The sequence below is a fragment of the Ictidomys tridecemlineatus genome, chromosome 4, assembly GCF_052094955.1.
Source record: "Ictidomys tridecemlineatus isolate mIctTri1 chromosome 4, mIctTri1.hap1, whole genome shotgun sequence".
Taxonomy (NCBI): domain Eukaryota; kingdom Metazoa; phylum Chordata; class Mammalia; order Rodentia; family Sciuridae; genus Ictidomys; species Ictidomys tridecemlineatus.
Genome location: NC_135480.1, coordinates 12,589,046 through 12,604,491, shown reverse-complemented (window position 1 = coordinate 12,604,491; position 15,446 = coordinate 12,589,046). Strand labels below are relative to the sequence as shown.

The window sequence follows — 15,446 nt, the reverse complement described above, 5'->3', positions numbered from 1 at the left end:
GTATTTTATTATGATTCAAAAACTTAATGGTTCAATATCCTTGATTTAATAGCTTAGTATATTTAACAATTAAAAAGTTGTAACTTTTCATTGTTTTAAAATATCACATAACTGTGTTATTCTTGTCCAATACGCTCTGCCCCTCATCAAGCCCTCCATTGTAGGATACTGAATTATGGAAAAACTGTTGTCTGTTAAATTAAGGGAAAAATATTTAAAGAAAACATTCACAATGTTTTGAAGTATTTTTTTTTTGCTTAAAATAGTAACTAGTCTAGGGAGAGATATTCCTAGAATCTCTTAGAGCTCATTTATTAGGTACTAAGAACTTGTAAGGCTGATGAATTTTATGTCAAAGAATGGCTGTGAGTGAGGGTCTAGTAGGTTTAGAGTGGTAGATAATGATGTAAACCACTGGATTCAGGTCATTTAGCATGGAGTCAACTCTGGGACTTTCTAGTTGTGTGAAGTTGGAAAATCATTTGATGTGTCCGAGTGCAAGTTTCTAAATTATTCAGCAAGGACAATACTAATGATTCATGCATATAGTTGATACTGAGGATTAAGATGCTTGACGTTCTTGGAAACATGTGGCTGGAACATAGTGAGGCTCTAATAAATAAGGTTATTGTTATTAGCAAGTGTCAAACAGCATTTTTGCTCAAAAACTGATGTCCAGCAGAATCTTAGCTTAAACTTTCTAGTCTTTTTTCCTTATTTGATTTCATTTTGCTTATAAGAGATTATACACTTGGTGCTTAAACCATAGAATTTTCCTTCTTTTGTAAAATGGAGTATTGCATACTATTTTTTTCCTTTATAATTTTTTAAGTTTTAAGAGAAACAAGGTTTATTTTTGTTCTCCTTTAGGAGAGAAGTAAGCGATGGGAGGAACAATTCTATCTCTTCTAGGCCTTCTTCCTCAATTATTTCAGAAAAGGAAAGCATTAGCTGAAGGTGAATTTGGAAGAACTGATCACTTTTATTTCCTGGCTTTTTGGAGCTAGGCTGTCTTCAGGGAGCCACATCCTGGCCTCTGAGGCCAGGAGGTCAGCTTACTAGGTGGGCTTTTTGTATTCAAGGCGGGTCCTGGAACTGTACAACTCTTTATTCCAGGGCCAGCAAATTCATTTCTGGGTGGGTTTATAGGTGGACTTTTGGCTGTGGCCAAAAGACTCATTTGCTAATTGATTTTTTTCAAATTGAGCTGTATCTTCTATAGCTTATTACTGTTTTGATCTAAAATTTAGAAACAGATTGTTATTTAATTTCTCAAATTCCAACTCTTCTGCACAACCTACAGCCTCTTGCATTGTGGAGAAGATCAAAGCCAATCTGTATACTTAGGAAACCTCTAGATACTGTGTGTCAGATGTTGGTGAAATGCTTGAGGTTTAGCAGTGTGTCCTATCTGTAGAAGAGTAGATAGAAAAAAAGGGTCTACAATGAAGAGACAAGACCCACTTCTAGCTTTGTAATTTTGCAGTTTTGGCTTTTGAAGTGAACTGCTGTAGAGATTAAATAGGCATGTGCTCACATGCTGTGAAGCCCAGCGGATAGACAAACCAGTTAGGATTTTCAAGAACTCTGGATAAGTGAGAATACATTTCAGCAAAAAGCTACTGGTATTCAGGCAAGGAGCCAGTGATATTTTGGACTGACCTGGGAACTAAACACTGCAAATGAAGTTCAGTAGAAATCACTTGATTCCTTGGTCTGTAGGTGAGCCAGGAATGAAAGACAGAACCATCGTAGAAAATCTGGTGGGAAAAGAGATCTTTGATAATGCAAGCTAATTTGTCACAACAGTGTATTTTATTAAAATAAAAGATGGCCACTTATCTCAAGAGATCAGAGTATTAGCCCAAATAAGGTGATTAAATTTTTCTCTGGCAAAGGGGAAACACTTAGCTTAGTCACAAAATAAAGCAGAAACCCATGGTATAGGATTTTTAAATGGAATTGGCAAATGAGTGTCAGTTGACCCTGAAGATTTTCTATTGGTCTTCTTTAATCAAAATTCTGGGAAAGAAAAATTTTCCACAGGTCCTTAGGATAAAAATCTTTCTGTAAGGAGGACTCAAAGGACAAAGAAACTGTGGTGGAATTCTAAAAATATTTTTGCTAGTATCTCTGGATTAAAATATATTTTCTCCTTTTGATTTTTACCTCTAGAATATTAGACCAAAAGGAGGAGAGCTAATTTAAAATGATGTATTTAGGCTACCAATTGAGGTTTCTGAACATAAAATATATGCCCCCATTAGGAGCATTTGAAATATATTTGTGGTCAGCAGATGAGATACAATTCCTACATTCCTATCATCCAGAGTTCATTTTTTATAACTATTTGTATGGATTTCCCACAGGGTCTCAATTCTTTATGTAATTGAAGTCATATTATATATTATGTATGTATGTTTTCTAATATTTTGACTTTAATAGAGAGGTTTCAGTGTCATTAAAGCATAGTATAATTTGATTAGCTGCATAATATCCTGTTAGATGAATTGATCATATGCTTCCTGGGGTCTAAATGCTTTATCTCATTCAGCTATTCAAGAGGTAAGGCAAGAGACAAATAAGTCAATTACATTCTTATATTTCAATTATGAGTCTGCTGAAAAGGAAATTAGGAAAACTATTCCATTCATAATAGCCTAAAAAATACACAGGAATCAATTTAATTTAACAAAAAAGATGAAGGGCTTCTACAGCGAAAAAATACAGAACATTAAAGAAAGAAATTGAAGAACTTAAAAGTTGGAAAGATATCCCATGTTCTTGCATAGGCAGAATTAATTCTGTCAAAATGGTCATGCTACCAAAAGTGCTATACAGATTAATTGCAATTTACATCAAAATTCCAACAATGTTTTCCCACAGAAATAGAAAAAGCAGTTATGAAGTTTATTTGGAAAAATGTGAGATCCAAGATAGCCAAAGTAACAGATAAATGGATAAAGAAAATGTGATGTATGTACACAATGGAGTAGTACTCAGTCTCAAAGAAGAATGAAATTATGGCATTTGCTGCTAAATGGGTAGAAATGGAGATTATCATGCTAAATGAAATTAGCCAGTCTCCAAAAGTCAAAGGTTGAATGTTTTTTTCTGATATGCAGAAGCCAACCCAAAATAAGGGGTAGGGAATTAAAGAATCAAAGAAAGATCAGTAGATTAGACAAAGGAGAATGAAGGGAAGAGAGGAGGGATGAGATTAGGAAAGACAGTGGAATGTTTCTGACCTAACTTTCCCATGTATATATATGAATATACCATTGTGCACATCTACAAGACACCAATTAAAAAAAAATTGGGCTAGGGTTGTAGCTCAGTGGTAGAATGCTTGTCTAGCACATGTGAGGCACTGGGTTTAATCCTCAGCACCCCATAAAAATAAATAAGATAAAGGTATTGTGTCTATCTAAAAATAATTAAAAAAATAAGTAGACAGCAAGAGAGATCAGTAGAGAAGAGATAAAGGAACAGGGGGAGGTAGGAGGAGAGGGAAAGGGAAGTACTGGAGACTGAATTAGAGCAAATTATATTCCATGCTTTTTATGATTATGTGAAAACAAATCCTATTGTTATGTGTTACTAAAAAGGGCCAAAAAGTTGAAATAAATAAATAAATAAAGAAGTGCACTCTCCTGGATGCTCCTGGTTGTTAGAGGTTAGGTCATTTCAACTGCAATGATTCTAAACTTCTGAGTGGAGTGGAAGTGAGAACAAGGGGCCAGGAGAAAAGGTGAATGTGTGCGTTTAGAGGTGGGTTTCTCAACCTCGAGACTCCTGGTACTTTAGGCCAGGTAATACTTTGTTGTGGGGGCTGTCCTGTGCCTACAGGGTACCTGGCAGCATCTCTGGCCTCTATTCTCCAGATGCCAGTACACTCCTTTCCTCTCCAGTTGTGGCAGCTAAATTTGACTCCAGAATATATATATATTATATATATATATAATATATATATATTATATATTATATATATTTTTTGACAGGAGCTACTGAGGTTTATACCACAAAAAGGGAGGAGGCAGTGACAGTTAGGAAAAATATTATTTATATAAAAGAGCATTTTAAATCTTCTCCTTAGAAATTATAAAGACTATACATGACTCAGAAATGGGACTGTACCAAACAATGCCAAAGAAGAGTCATGCATTCTATGCCTTTTCTTTTGTCGGGCCCCTCAGAAATAACGTTATCAGCTCTGATTATTGTTGCTTGTTGCCTCACATTATTTTTATCCACATAATTCACCATAGTCTGCATTCCCTTTTACATCATTTCAAGACCCCTTTTGCATGTACTGATATGCCATATCTCTAAGGCCTGCCTGGAACACTGATACTGTGCCATGTTGTCTTTTAGCCAATATCACCCATTTGGTATATGTCACTGTCCCCTGATTGCCACATCTCATTTGTTAGAAAATATTGTGACTAGAATTTTCTCTTTCACTTGTCTCAGGATGGGATCCTGACCTACTACTAGCTCAAGTAACTGCACACGATTCAGAGATGTTTCAAGAACCAAAGTGCTGGTCATTTCAGACTCCTGTTTTACAAACTGATGAAGTTCCTGTAATACAGGAAACATGCCTTCTGTTTTCTTTTCTTACAATCTAAACTTTTAGCTTTTCCTAACATGCTAGCCCAGGCAACCTCTACTCAGGGGGTTACTTCAGTCCAGATTTCTTAAATGTGCCAAAGACTCTACTGTGAGAGCTACTTTTAATAATTTAGAGCATCTCAAGATGCCTTTGGATTTCTTCTCGTCAGGTGTAACAGAGCCTGAGTCACTAGCTCCCTGCTGTGATGCATGCAGGGCAGGTATAATAGTATGTTCTAGACAAACACATTTTGTTCTGAGACCATGATACTATGGGTCTGTTAAGAGGATCCTTTGATAGAACATGTCAATATGTCCAAGTTATCTTTTCTCTGTAATAAGGTTAGGTTCTTGGCACAGCACACTTAGCCTCATGTTTAAAGCAGGAAGCATTAAGTCTAAATTTACATATTATACTTGCTTTTGGCCTGGCAGAAACCACCTATATCTAAACCTTCTCATACATTCCCTTCTCGGACATTGGGATACTTTGAACATATTTTTCAATATTTTTTAATCAGAGAAGAACAAGAAAAGTCTGTTTTGAGTCCATGACTGTCCCACGTCACTCTTTCCTCTGAATACCCCTGGAAATTTCTTTTTATCATATTATGCATTCTGTTCTGCTTATCCCAGAATCATAATTGAAAACAAAGAAAAATATGCATTCGAATAGGCATCAGCAAACCTGGTTTCTATTCCTGGCTCTGCTATATCCCAACTTCACAAGTTTTGTCACATTTCTGGCCTTTATACCTTGATTCTTTTATATAAATAAATTGGGATGGCACCAATATCAAGGATTATGGGGATTAGGAAGGTGTGGCAATGCTGGATACTACATTATGCTATGCGTGGAGTTGTGCTACCCAACAGAATGTGAGCTTCTTGAGAGAGAGGTCCTGGAGTTTACTACTCATACTTGGTGTCCTACACATACTAGACTCTGATGAATGAATGAATTGAGGTAAAGGTTCTTCGTGTTCTTGCCTTCTACCTGCACTCTGGCACCTAGAGCAAAGACAAAGCAACACTTTCCACCACTTTACAGATGACACTGGGCACAATGCTTGCTGCTTGCTCTTACCTGTGGTACGATTCCACAGAAGCTGACAGGATAGTTAAATTCAAGTTCATTTGGTCGCACATAAATTGCCACACAGCCAGTCCCAAGAAATAATTCATCAGGGCCTATCAATTCATCTTCATAAAATAGTGCTCTGTTAACTACTACACGGAAATTATGATGGCTGCATTCCACCAGTACTGCCAAGAGAAGACAAAAATTAGCAATTCTGCTTCAGTGGACAAGCAAAGAAATCTGAGCAGTATTAGGTCGCATGAAGGAAAACCATCTTTAATTAAAGGAAATGAAGCTTAGAGATTTGTGTAAAGATGATTCCCAGTTGGGCATGGTGGTGCATGCCTGTAATCCCAGCTACTGGGGAGCTGAGGCAGGAGGATGGCAAGTCTGAGGCCATCTGGGGTAACTTATCAAGACCCTGTCTCAAATAAAATACAAAGGGGCCTGAGGCTTTGGTAGTGGTAAAATGCTTGTCTAGCATTTTATTAAACACCAAGTTTAATAAACACCAACTACTGCTGTATTAAATACCAAGTACTGCTAGGAAACAAACAAAACCACCCAAAGATTCCCTTCTTTTGTAAAAGTATCAGTACCAGAATTCTTTTCTGAGAAACACCATATATAGCTGTCTTTGGTAGAAGAGAAAAGGTCTATATCTTCATTAGGGTGCTCATACTGGGTACCTAGTTCCTCAATACCTAGTGTTCCTGTAAAACTTGAGCCCTTTGATAATCCTGATATTACGTATAACTAATGCACTAACAAACCATATTGTAGTCCTTAAATGTGTGTGTGTGTGTGTGTGTGTGTGGTTATTATGGTTATTTAGCTTAGTAAATCTAGGGCAAAACCTGGTTCAATATAAATGAAGGATGAGTTCTAGGTTCAGATTGTTTTAGGTTTTCAGCTTTGGTCATGTGCCACATAGTAGCACAGTGCAGTACATGTGGAAGGAAAGAAGCAAGTCTTTTAGGGCTAAGGAAGTCAAGATCTGGAACTGAGTCAAGCCTGGCTTGTTGCTTTTTATATACCATTACACTGGAAGATCAGAATGTTCAATTTACACCTGGCTTAAACTCCTCTGAGTTTTAGGGTCATCTCTCCAAAAGGATATTTGAAATATTCTCTCATTATGTTCTTGTTCAATATGGAACTCAGGATTTTACCCTGTTTTCTATTTTTTTTCTCCCCATCTCAGCCAATAGTGCCACAATCCACCCAACATCCAAGCCAGAACACCTTAGAATCTATCTTCCTTTATCTTCATACCTACATCCTATCTCCCAACCTTTTCATTTTGACCTTCAAAATTTATATCACATGTATTCACTTCTCCATGGTCAACACTCTGGCCCAATCTGCCACTGCATCTCCCCTGGACTACCCTCGCAGCCTTGTGAAGGAGCACCCTGTCTCCAGTTTCCTTCTTTTTCTAGGTCAGCTGCAAAGATGGATGGATGCAGATAAGATCATTTCACCAGGATGCATACAGCTTTCTAACTGCTTCCTATTGTGATTAGTATAAAATCTGAGATCCTAGTGGTCTATATTGACCTGGTCACTGAATCTCCAATTAACTTTGCTTGATTTGCTAAGTTGTAGTCCAGTGAGTTTCAATCATTTGACCCAATTTTAACAACAAGCTCCAATTTTAACAATAAGCAATTTTAATGCCTACTTTCTTATTCCTAAAAATTTAGAGATAACCTATTTACACTTTAAAAAATTATAATTTATTCATTGCACTATAAAATGAAAAAATATACTAAAACAATTGTATATCAATAAAATGATACTCAGGTAGACCTGTTGAAATACTCTAACATGTATATAATATTTACCTTGATCAAGACTAAGGCTAATACCAACAGATTTCAAGCACCAGAGTGGCTTTCCATTCAGTAGTGAGATTTTTTCCAGGAAGATAAACAACTTAGTAAAGCTCCAAGAACAAAGATGTGCAAACTTCCCTTGGGTTACATGTACAAACTGTACAAGAAGTCTCTTTGTCATCTTTGCAAAATGAATTCGTTCTGGAGCTCCACGTACAGCATGGTGACTATAATTAAGAGCACCTGGTACACTCGAGGTTTTCCAAGAGTAGGTCTCAAGTATTCCCATCACAAAGAAACTGAGGTGATAGATACGTTAATTATGTCAATAGCGGTAATCATTTTACAATGTATCCTTCTATCGAATATACTACAGTGAATTTCACCTTTATGTATATCCATAATGCAGTAATTTTAAAAAACCATAAATAAATGGAAGGAAGACCAGTAGAATTAAGGGAAGAGGAAGAGGAGGGAGGGAAGGGAAAGGAGAAGTACTGGGCACTGAAGTGGAACAAATTATATTTCTTGCTTGTATGATTACAGCAATATGAATCCTGATATTATGTATAACTGATACACTAACAAAGAAACTACATTGTAGTCCTTTAATATATAAACATACATACTTCATATTTATTACATATATATAATATACATGGTTGTTTAGCTCAGTAAATCTGGGGGAGAACCTGGTTCTATATAAATGAAGGATGGGTTCTAGGTTCAGATTGTTTTAACAGATTATTTATATATATATATATATATATATATATATATATATATATATATATATATAAATGAATGGTGAAATATTTGAAATTTATCTTGGACACTAGAGAATTCTTTGCTTTGGGGATTGTCCCTTGCATTTTAGGTTATGTGGCATACCCTCTTTCCTTCCAATTTTGTTCAAAGCAAAGTGGTATACATTACCAAAATGCCCCAGGGAGCAGGAAACAAGGCCTTTTTGAAGCCACCTTAGCCATACCGACCTCCTTTTGGCTCAGTGAGATTGACACCCTCTTCACAGCTCCTTGCACATAGATGCCTTTTCCTCTGGGATTCTGACTTGCTAACTCTTCTTCCATGTCCCAGTTCAATGTCACTTTCTCAGCAGACCTCATGCTGAGGGTCCTATTCAAGTGGCTTTTCTCTTTCAGTTATTCCTATCTCACCTCACCCTATTCATTTCTCTGAAAGCCGACTGTCTTCTCTGATATAAGGGAGATGACTCAAAATGGGGTAGGGAGGAAGAGCATGAGAAGAAGATTGCCACTAAATAGGGAAGAGAGGTGGGAGGGAAAGGGAGGGAGAAGGGGAATTGCCCGGAAGATGGAAGGAGACCCTCATCGTATGCAGCTTACATGTATGATGATGTGGGAGGGGGGAAGAAGTGTGTCACATTAGATTGGATAGAGAGAAGGGATGGGAGGGGAGGAGAAGGGGGGAAAGGAAGGGCAGCATAATAAAATAGACACTAGTATTTCTGTATGTATATACGTGACTGCATGACCAATGTGATTCTGCAACCTGTACACTCAGAATAATGAGAAATTTTACCCCATTTGATTCAAATGTATGATATGTCAAGATCATTGTGCTATTATGTATAACTAATTAAAACAAATAAAAAATAAAAATAAAACAAACAAAAAAGCCCTCATTATAATCTGGAATCATACTACTTATTTATAGGGTTTTTCTCCCTAACTGGGGTTCAAGAGCTATACATGTAGTGACTATTTACTGCTGTTTTTTTCTGCCAACAAGTCAGACATGTGGTTGGTAAATGGATGAGGAAGGAAATATTAAATGGAAATCTAGAATTCTGATGATACTCTCTACTTACTTACTACCTGTGCTAAATAAATACTGATAATAGGACAGAGCAGATGGGTAACATGGATTTTCCTTGTGGAAAAGGGGGGAAAGATCTTGTTCAAGATTATTGTCATGGTTTAGATATGAGGTATCCCCCCAAAGCTCATTCCACTTGAATGGATTAATCCTCTTGAATGGGTTAATTGGGTGGTATGTAGGCATAGAGTGTGCCTGGAGGAGGCAGGCCACGGGGGGTGTGCTTTTGGGGTATATATTTCATCCCTGGTGAGCTGAACTTACTCTTTCTGCTCTGTTTGCCATGTCCTGAGCTGCTTTCCTCACTTGGCCTCAGAACAATGTAGTTGGTCATCTGTGGACTGAGAACTCTGAAACCATGAACCCCAAATAAACTTTTCCTCCTCTAAAATTGTTGTCAGGTCTTTTGGTCACAGTAGCAAAAAAAGCTGAATAAAACACAGACCTTGTGAGGAACCTGAAATATTATGGTGGAATTAGGACTGTGAGGGTAAAGAATTGATTAAGTTGTATTCATAACTGTCAACACGTCCCGGGGAGGGAGGGCACACATTTTGGGAGAAGTACTTCCTAACAGCATGCACACATTGGGTGTTAAATCAGATCTAACACTGATTTGATTTCTGTGGGAGAATACACCAGGAAATATTAATTGTCTTTAAAGATTTTGCTCTTTTATGACTATAAACAAAATATATCATTGAAACTGCTGAATTTATTCTTTGAATTGTGTCTGTGTGCTTTATTATAAATAAGTGGAATTATTTGAGAAAATATCTGATATTTAAATCCCTAGATGTGTTGATTCAATTAATAAATTTACTATAAAATGAAAAAAATACAAAAGAACCCAAATAAAGCTGCCGGATTTCACCAGGGCAAGATCCAGTATTTAGGGTAAACAATGTGTAAAAACTGTACTAAAGCTACTCATTGTCAGCTTTAAAGCTTAACGGAAATTTGATGGTAAGTTCCAGCAGTCTCATATGCCTCTTTTTCCACAAGTATCTCTCTCCGCCCGGGGGAGGGAAACTCAACTTTTAAAATTCCATTTCATAAGAATCGAGAGTTGTTTATATTTACAAAACATCCGCGTATTTTATTTTCTTGGAACTTCACATTTCCATCATTACTTTAAATTTGAATTTCTTTATATCCTTGGAAAATTGAAAAAGCATTCTTTGCCTTTTGTAGAAAAGGAAAAGAGGAACTCAAGTGGTTTCAGATGTGCAAATTGAAACTGGTCAGCAGAGTCAGGCTGGGCTGGGCCACATCAGGCAACGTGTTTATAAGGATCACCTGTTTCAAATTCTGCCTTCCACAATCTTCCATCTAGCTGAAGTTGTTTTGTGATTGAGAGTGGCAGGTTGGGGGAGGACATCAGGCAAGGCTTTGAAATGCCATTACTACCGCAGGGTAGTTGATAGGGTAGTTGATGTCTTAACCTAAATATAGGGACTCTCCTGATTAGGATTTCCTTTCTAAGAAAAGACCAAAGTCCTTACCAAGAGTTACAAGGCTCTGCCCAGTTAGCCCCCTGTATCAGAAGCAAATGCAGGCCCTCATACTTGGGATAGTGAGCTGGAGGGCAGAGACAGACGAGACGGGCAGACCCTGTGCTGTTCACTGTGTCACCTTTGATTTCCTTCTCTACTCTCCTCACTTCTGAGTCCTAGTGTTTCAGTCACAAACCAAATACTCCATTCCTAGCTCTCACATCACTTCTACATTTTTCTCCAGCTCTCTAATAACCACTGACAGCACTCTGCCCTAAGGATCTGCAAGACTAATTTAGAGAACCATTTGTACAAAGGAAGGGGTCCTCTCACTTATATTCCCCCCCTTACCATCTCACAGCCTTCCAAGGTCCTGTCCACCCCGTTAGTCTGCTCACATTCCTTCTTCCCCCCAATCTGGTTGTATTCCATTTATCTTGGAAACATAGGTATTGTGTACACACACAACCCTTTTTAGCTTAAGGCAAAAATTAGTGTTTCTAGTTCCCCAACACCCAAGTCTTCCCCTAAGTAAAGACAATGTTATCCCACCTAGAAATCCAGGGAATCTCTCCCCAAAGAACTACGTCAACTCTATTTCATATACTCATCTCTCGTCATTTTCCTTCTAAGTAGTTAGAGCAGTTTATACATCAGCAGGACATATAAATTAACCCCTGTCTCTTTCAAGTTGAGCAAATCTCCATTCTGAATGGTGTGAGATGTTTTAGAGAATTTTTTTTAAAGAGAGGGAGAGAGAGAGAAAATTTTTTTACTATTTATTTTTTAGTTACATACAACATCTTTGTATGTGGTGCTGAGGATTGAACCCAGGCTGCACGCATGCCAGGCGAGTGCGCTACCGCTTGAGACACATCCCCAGCCCTGCACCACATTTTCACCAGGAGCAGGAGAGAGGCTGTGCAATGTCAGTGGAGAAGCAAGCATCTTAAAAGTCCCTTCTGTGACTCTTAGGGAAGCCATCAGACATCTGGGATCTGAGGGTAGCTTTAGGTCAGACTTTATAGGAGGCTACTCTATACCTAGTTGGCTGCAGGGAAGCCCTGGAGTGTTTAAGAGGGGGGTCTGTTTAAAAATTTACACAATGATGTTCTGTGGGTAGCGGGGAGGTGGGGCACTTACATAAGGGAGGCCAGTTAGGAGTGCATGGTTGAGTAACTCAGGTGTGAAGTGGCGAAAGAACAATGAGTTACCAGGAATGGGAAGAGTCATATGGAAAAGCAGATGGTCCAAGGATGATCTAGTGGGAAATTTCCAGTAGGTCCCAAGGAGGAAGAAGTGGTAGGGAGGAAAAGAGGAGAAACTCATGGCAACCTGAGTGCAGCTCTCCCTCACTCACCCACCAGGATTATCTGGACCCAAGGGGAGACCAAAGCATAGACTAATGAGAATTATTTAGTTCTTAATTGTTAGCATTGGACCATTCAGTGCTGGCAATCAACAGCCCTGTGACTCATCGCCATTGAGAAACTCCCCCTTGAAAACACCAGGAGTCAATGTCCCCCTGTACCTTTGTTCTGCCCAGCACACATCCACATCCAGGAAAAAATCGGCAGCAACAGTCCTTCCAGCATGAGGAAGGCCTTCATCATGCTGGATCTCAGGGTAAGATCCTCTCAGGAAACAGCGAGGGAGAGGAGCTGGGAAGCCTGAGGTGTTTTTATATGGGAGGGCACACTCAGATGTGTTCAATTCACCCAATTTAGAGAGGAAAAAGAAAACCTTTACCATATTGTCATCTCCAGCTCCTGACCCTGTCTTTATTATTTGGGCATAGAAAGCTATAATGCATTATGGAGTGCCCACAGAATTGTCTTTTGGGGGACCTTTGAAGTGCTTGAATAGAGGTCATTTGCTGGCCATTTTTTTAAATTCTATTAGCTGATTTAGGGATTCTTCAAAGCTCTGATATGATGGTGTCATTTCATGATCCACTGATAGTGCCATTCCTCCACCCCCCATTTGTGATACATATATTTATATTAATTGCTTAACTAACAACTTAGGTGCTATCAGGAGCTGCATGAGACCTGATCCAACACTATCAACCTGGGAAGGAGATGCCAACAGGGACAGGCAGCCTCACCTGGACCATTTCTACCTTTTGCAAAAATCAACCTTAACAAGTTCCATTCTCTTCTGTCTTTCCCAGAGGTCATGTGGTTAACACTTTGATCTCTTTTCTAACCACATTTTCCATATCCCCAAAGAAATACTGTGGTATACCAGGAACTGACTGGTGTGGACAGGTGCTCCTGGGTGAGCAATGTGTGCCTCCTGGATAGTACGTTTAATCTAAAGTGTTTAACAATCCCCATGATCAATGAAAAGCTTAGATTTTGCTCAAGTTGATGCCATGAAAATTTAAGTTTTTCCAGTAGTGTTGCTTTTTCAATATTAAGGTTTGGACAAGCTCAAGAATATGTTAGTACTCTGCAATAATACAATAAAAGATTAAAGATGGAGGTGGCAAAATTTCCTAGAAAGTCTATTAAGTATTTGATGACTTATCTGGAAAATAATTTAAAATGTCATTTAAAATGCAAACAGGGCTTGGGATGAAACTCAGTGGTAGAGTGTTTGCCTAGCTGTGTGAAGTCCTGAGTTTGATCCCCAGTAACACAACACACAGCACAATTTGCAAATAAAAATCTGGTGAAAATTCTTTTGAAAACTTAGGATAAAACTCTATTTCAACCTTGCATCTTCCAGTTACAACCCTGTATGTGATGTGTTCATTTCAGAGATAGTTTGAGAAGCATTAGACAGGTAGATCTGAAAATGTCACTAATTTTAGAAACCAAAGAGTTACATTGAGTGCAGCAAACCCAGAAACTAGGTTTTAAGTATATTGAGTCAGAAGTGGAGGCAGAGTCCTATTAACCAGGTGATTTGAAGAAAATCCATGAAATAAAATGCAAGCAATACAGAAGTGTTAAAAACGTAAAATTAAAGTTCTAACACATTTCTAAGTGATAGCTGTTGTGGCATTTTTTTTCTGAAGTTTTCCAGTGCATGTGTGTGTACACTGTATACACACACATACACAGGCACTGAAGGTGTATCAGTGTACTTTATTATTTTTCATTGCTGAACATTAGTGCATTTTATGGATATAACACACTTGTGTTATATTCATATCAAATGATGAATTTTTGAGTTGAATCTACTTTGCCAATATTATATAATTTCCGAGTGCTGTAATTAATTTAAGATAAATCATTGCAATCTCATGTCAATATTCTAGAGGATAAAATATTGGATGAGGAATTGCAATAAAGTATAAATGTATTGATAAATGTGTTAATTTACTTTCTCATAGGAGTAAATAATATTGCATACTTTCTAAGGAAACTGTCATCATTGAATGCTAACAAATCTCTTAAATTTTGACGTCCAAATGAATGTAAGTGATCCCTTTTTGTTTAAGTTTGCAATTATTAATGGAAGAGAGAAGCTACTAATTCATTAGTCTTATGTGAATCGCACATATTTATGCAAATTACTTTGCTCATTTTTTTTCAGTAGGATTATTTGTTTGATCTAAGCAATTTGTAAGAGCAGTTTTATAAAAGCAATTTTATCCTTTTATTATTCATTTCAAGTTTTTCTGATTTAGTTGCTCACCTATAATTTCTGCTTAATTGATTACTTAGTAGATTGTTTTCTTTTTCTTTTATAGTTCTGATTTTCTTGTCATTGAAAAAGATCTCTTCTAACTTAATTTCTTAAAATAATAGCTGGTTTTTATAGAACTTTTTTGTTAATGTTACAAAATTTACTTTGAGATAATTGTAGATTCATATGCAGTTGTAAAAAAATAATACAGAGAAACCCAATGTACTTTTTGCCCAATTTTCCCCAAGTAACATCTTGCAAAACTATATCACTATATTACAATCAAAATATTGACTTTGATGCAATCAATCATTTCCTTCATCACATATGCCTAATATTGCCCTTTTGGAGCTATGTCCACTTCCCTCCTGTCCCCACCTCTTTTTTAGCCCCTAGCAGCGGCTAATACGCTCTTGGTTTCCACTTGGTCATTTCATGAGTGTTGTATAAACGGAATCTTGCAGTTTGTTACCTTTTGGGATCGACTTTCATACTCAGTATACTTCTCTAGTGATTCTGCCTTTGAGTTCCAGTGAATCAACAATTTGTTTCTTTTATTGCTGAGTAATATTCCATGGTAGAAATTACTGCAGTTTATTTAACCATTCACTCATTGAAGGATATCTCAATTGTTTGTAGTATTTTGCTATTATGAATAAGACTGTTTAAAATATTCCTGTACATGTTTTCATGTAAAAACAAATTTTTATTTCTCTGAAATATGCCCCTGGCATATTAAGTGCTCAGTAGATATATTGAAGAACTAAATTCATTGAATTAGTGAGAAGAGATATAAAACATTATTTTATTATTTTCATTCATTTACTAAAAAAGTGTGTGTGAGAATTTGCTGTTGCATTAAAGGAGTTATTAATATGTCGATTTTTCTTCAAACACACACTTTGTGTCCTGAACTCC

The 15,446-nt window shown here is 37.3% G+C and overlaps 2 protein-coding genes and 1 pseudogene across 3 annotated transcripts in view; 1 reads left to right on the top strand and 2 right to left on the bottom strand.

The window, feature by feature from the left end:
- The window catches only part of LOC144377019 (putative oocyte-secreted protein 1 homolog), a 51,784-nt gene that overhangs the window by 24,573 nt on the left and 11,765 nt on the right, over positions 1-15,446 (top strand). The gene's annotated exons all lie outside the window — the stretch shown is intronic.
- LOC144376618 (oocyte-secreted protein 3-like) lies at positions 1,620-12,499 on the bottom strand. The gene is made up of 4 exons (XM_078044867.1): positions 12,421-12,499; positions 5,702-5,880; positions 5,612-5,618; positions 1,620-1,837 (listed from the first exon to the last, which is right to left on the bottom strand). Exons 1-4 carry the CDS (start codon positions 12,497-12,499, stop codon positions 1,620-1,622), a joined length of 483 nt encoding a protein of 160 aa, XP_077900993.1.
- Positions 4,167-4,602, bottom strand: LOC101955013 (single-stranded DNA-binding protein, mitochondrial pseudogene; annotated as a pseudogene).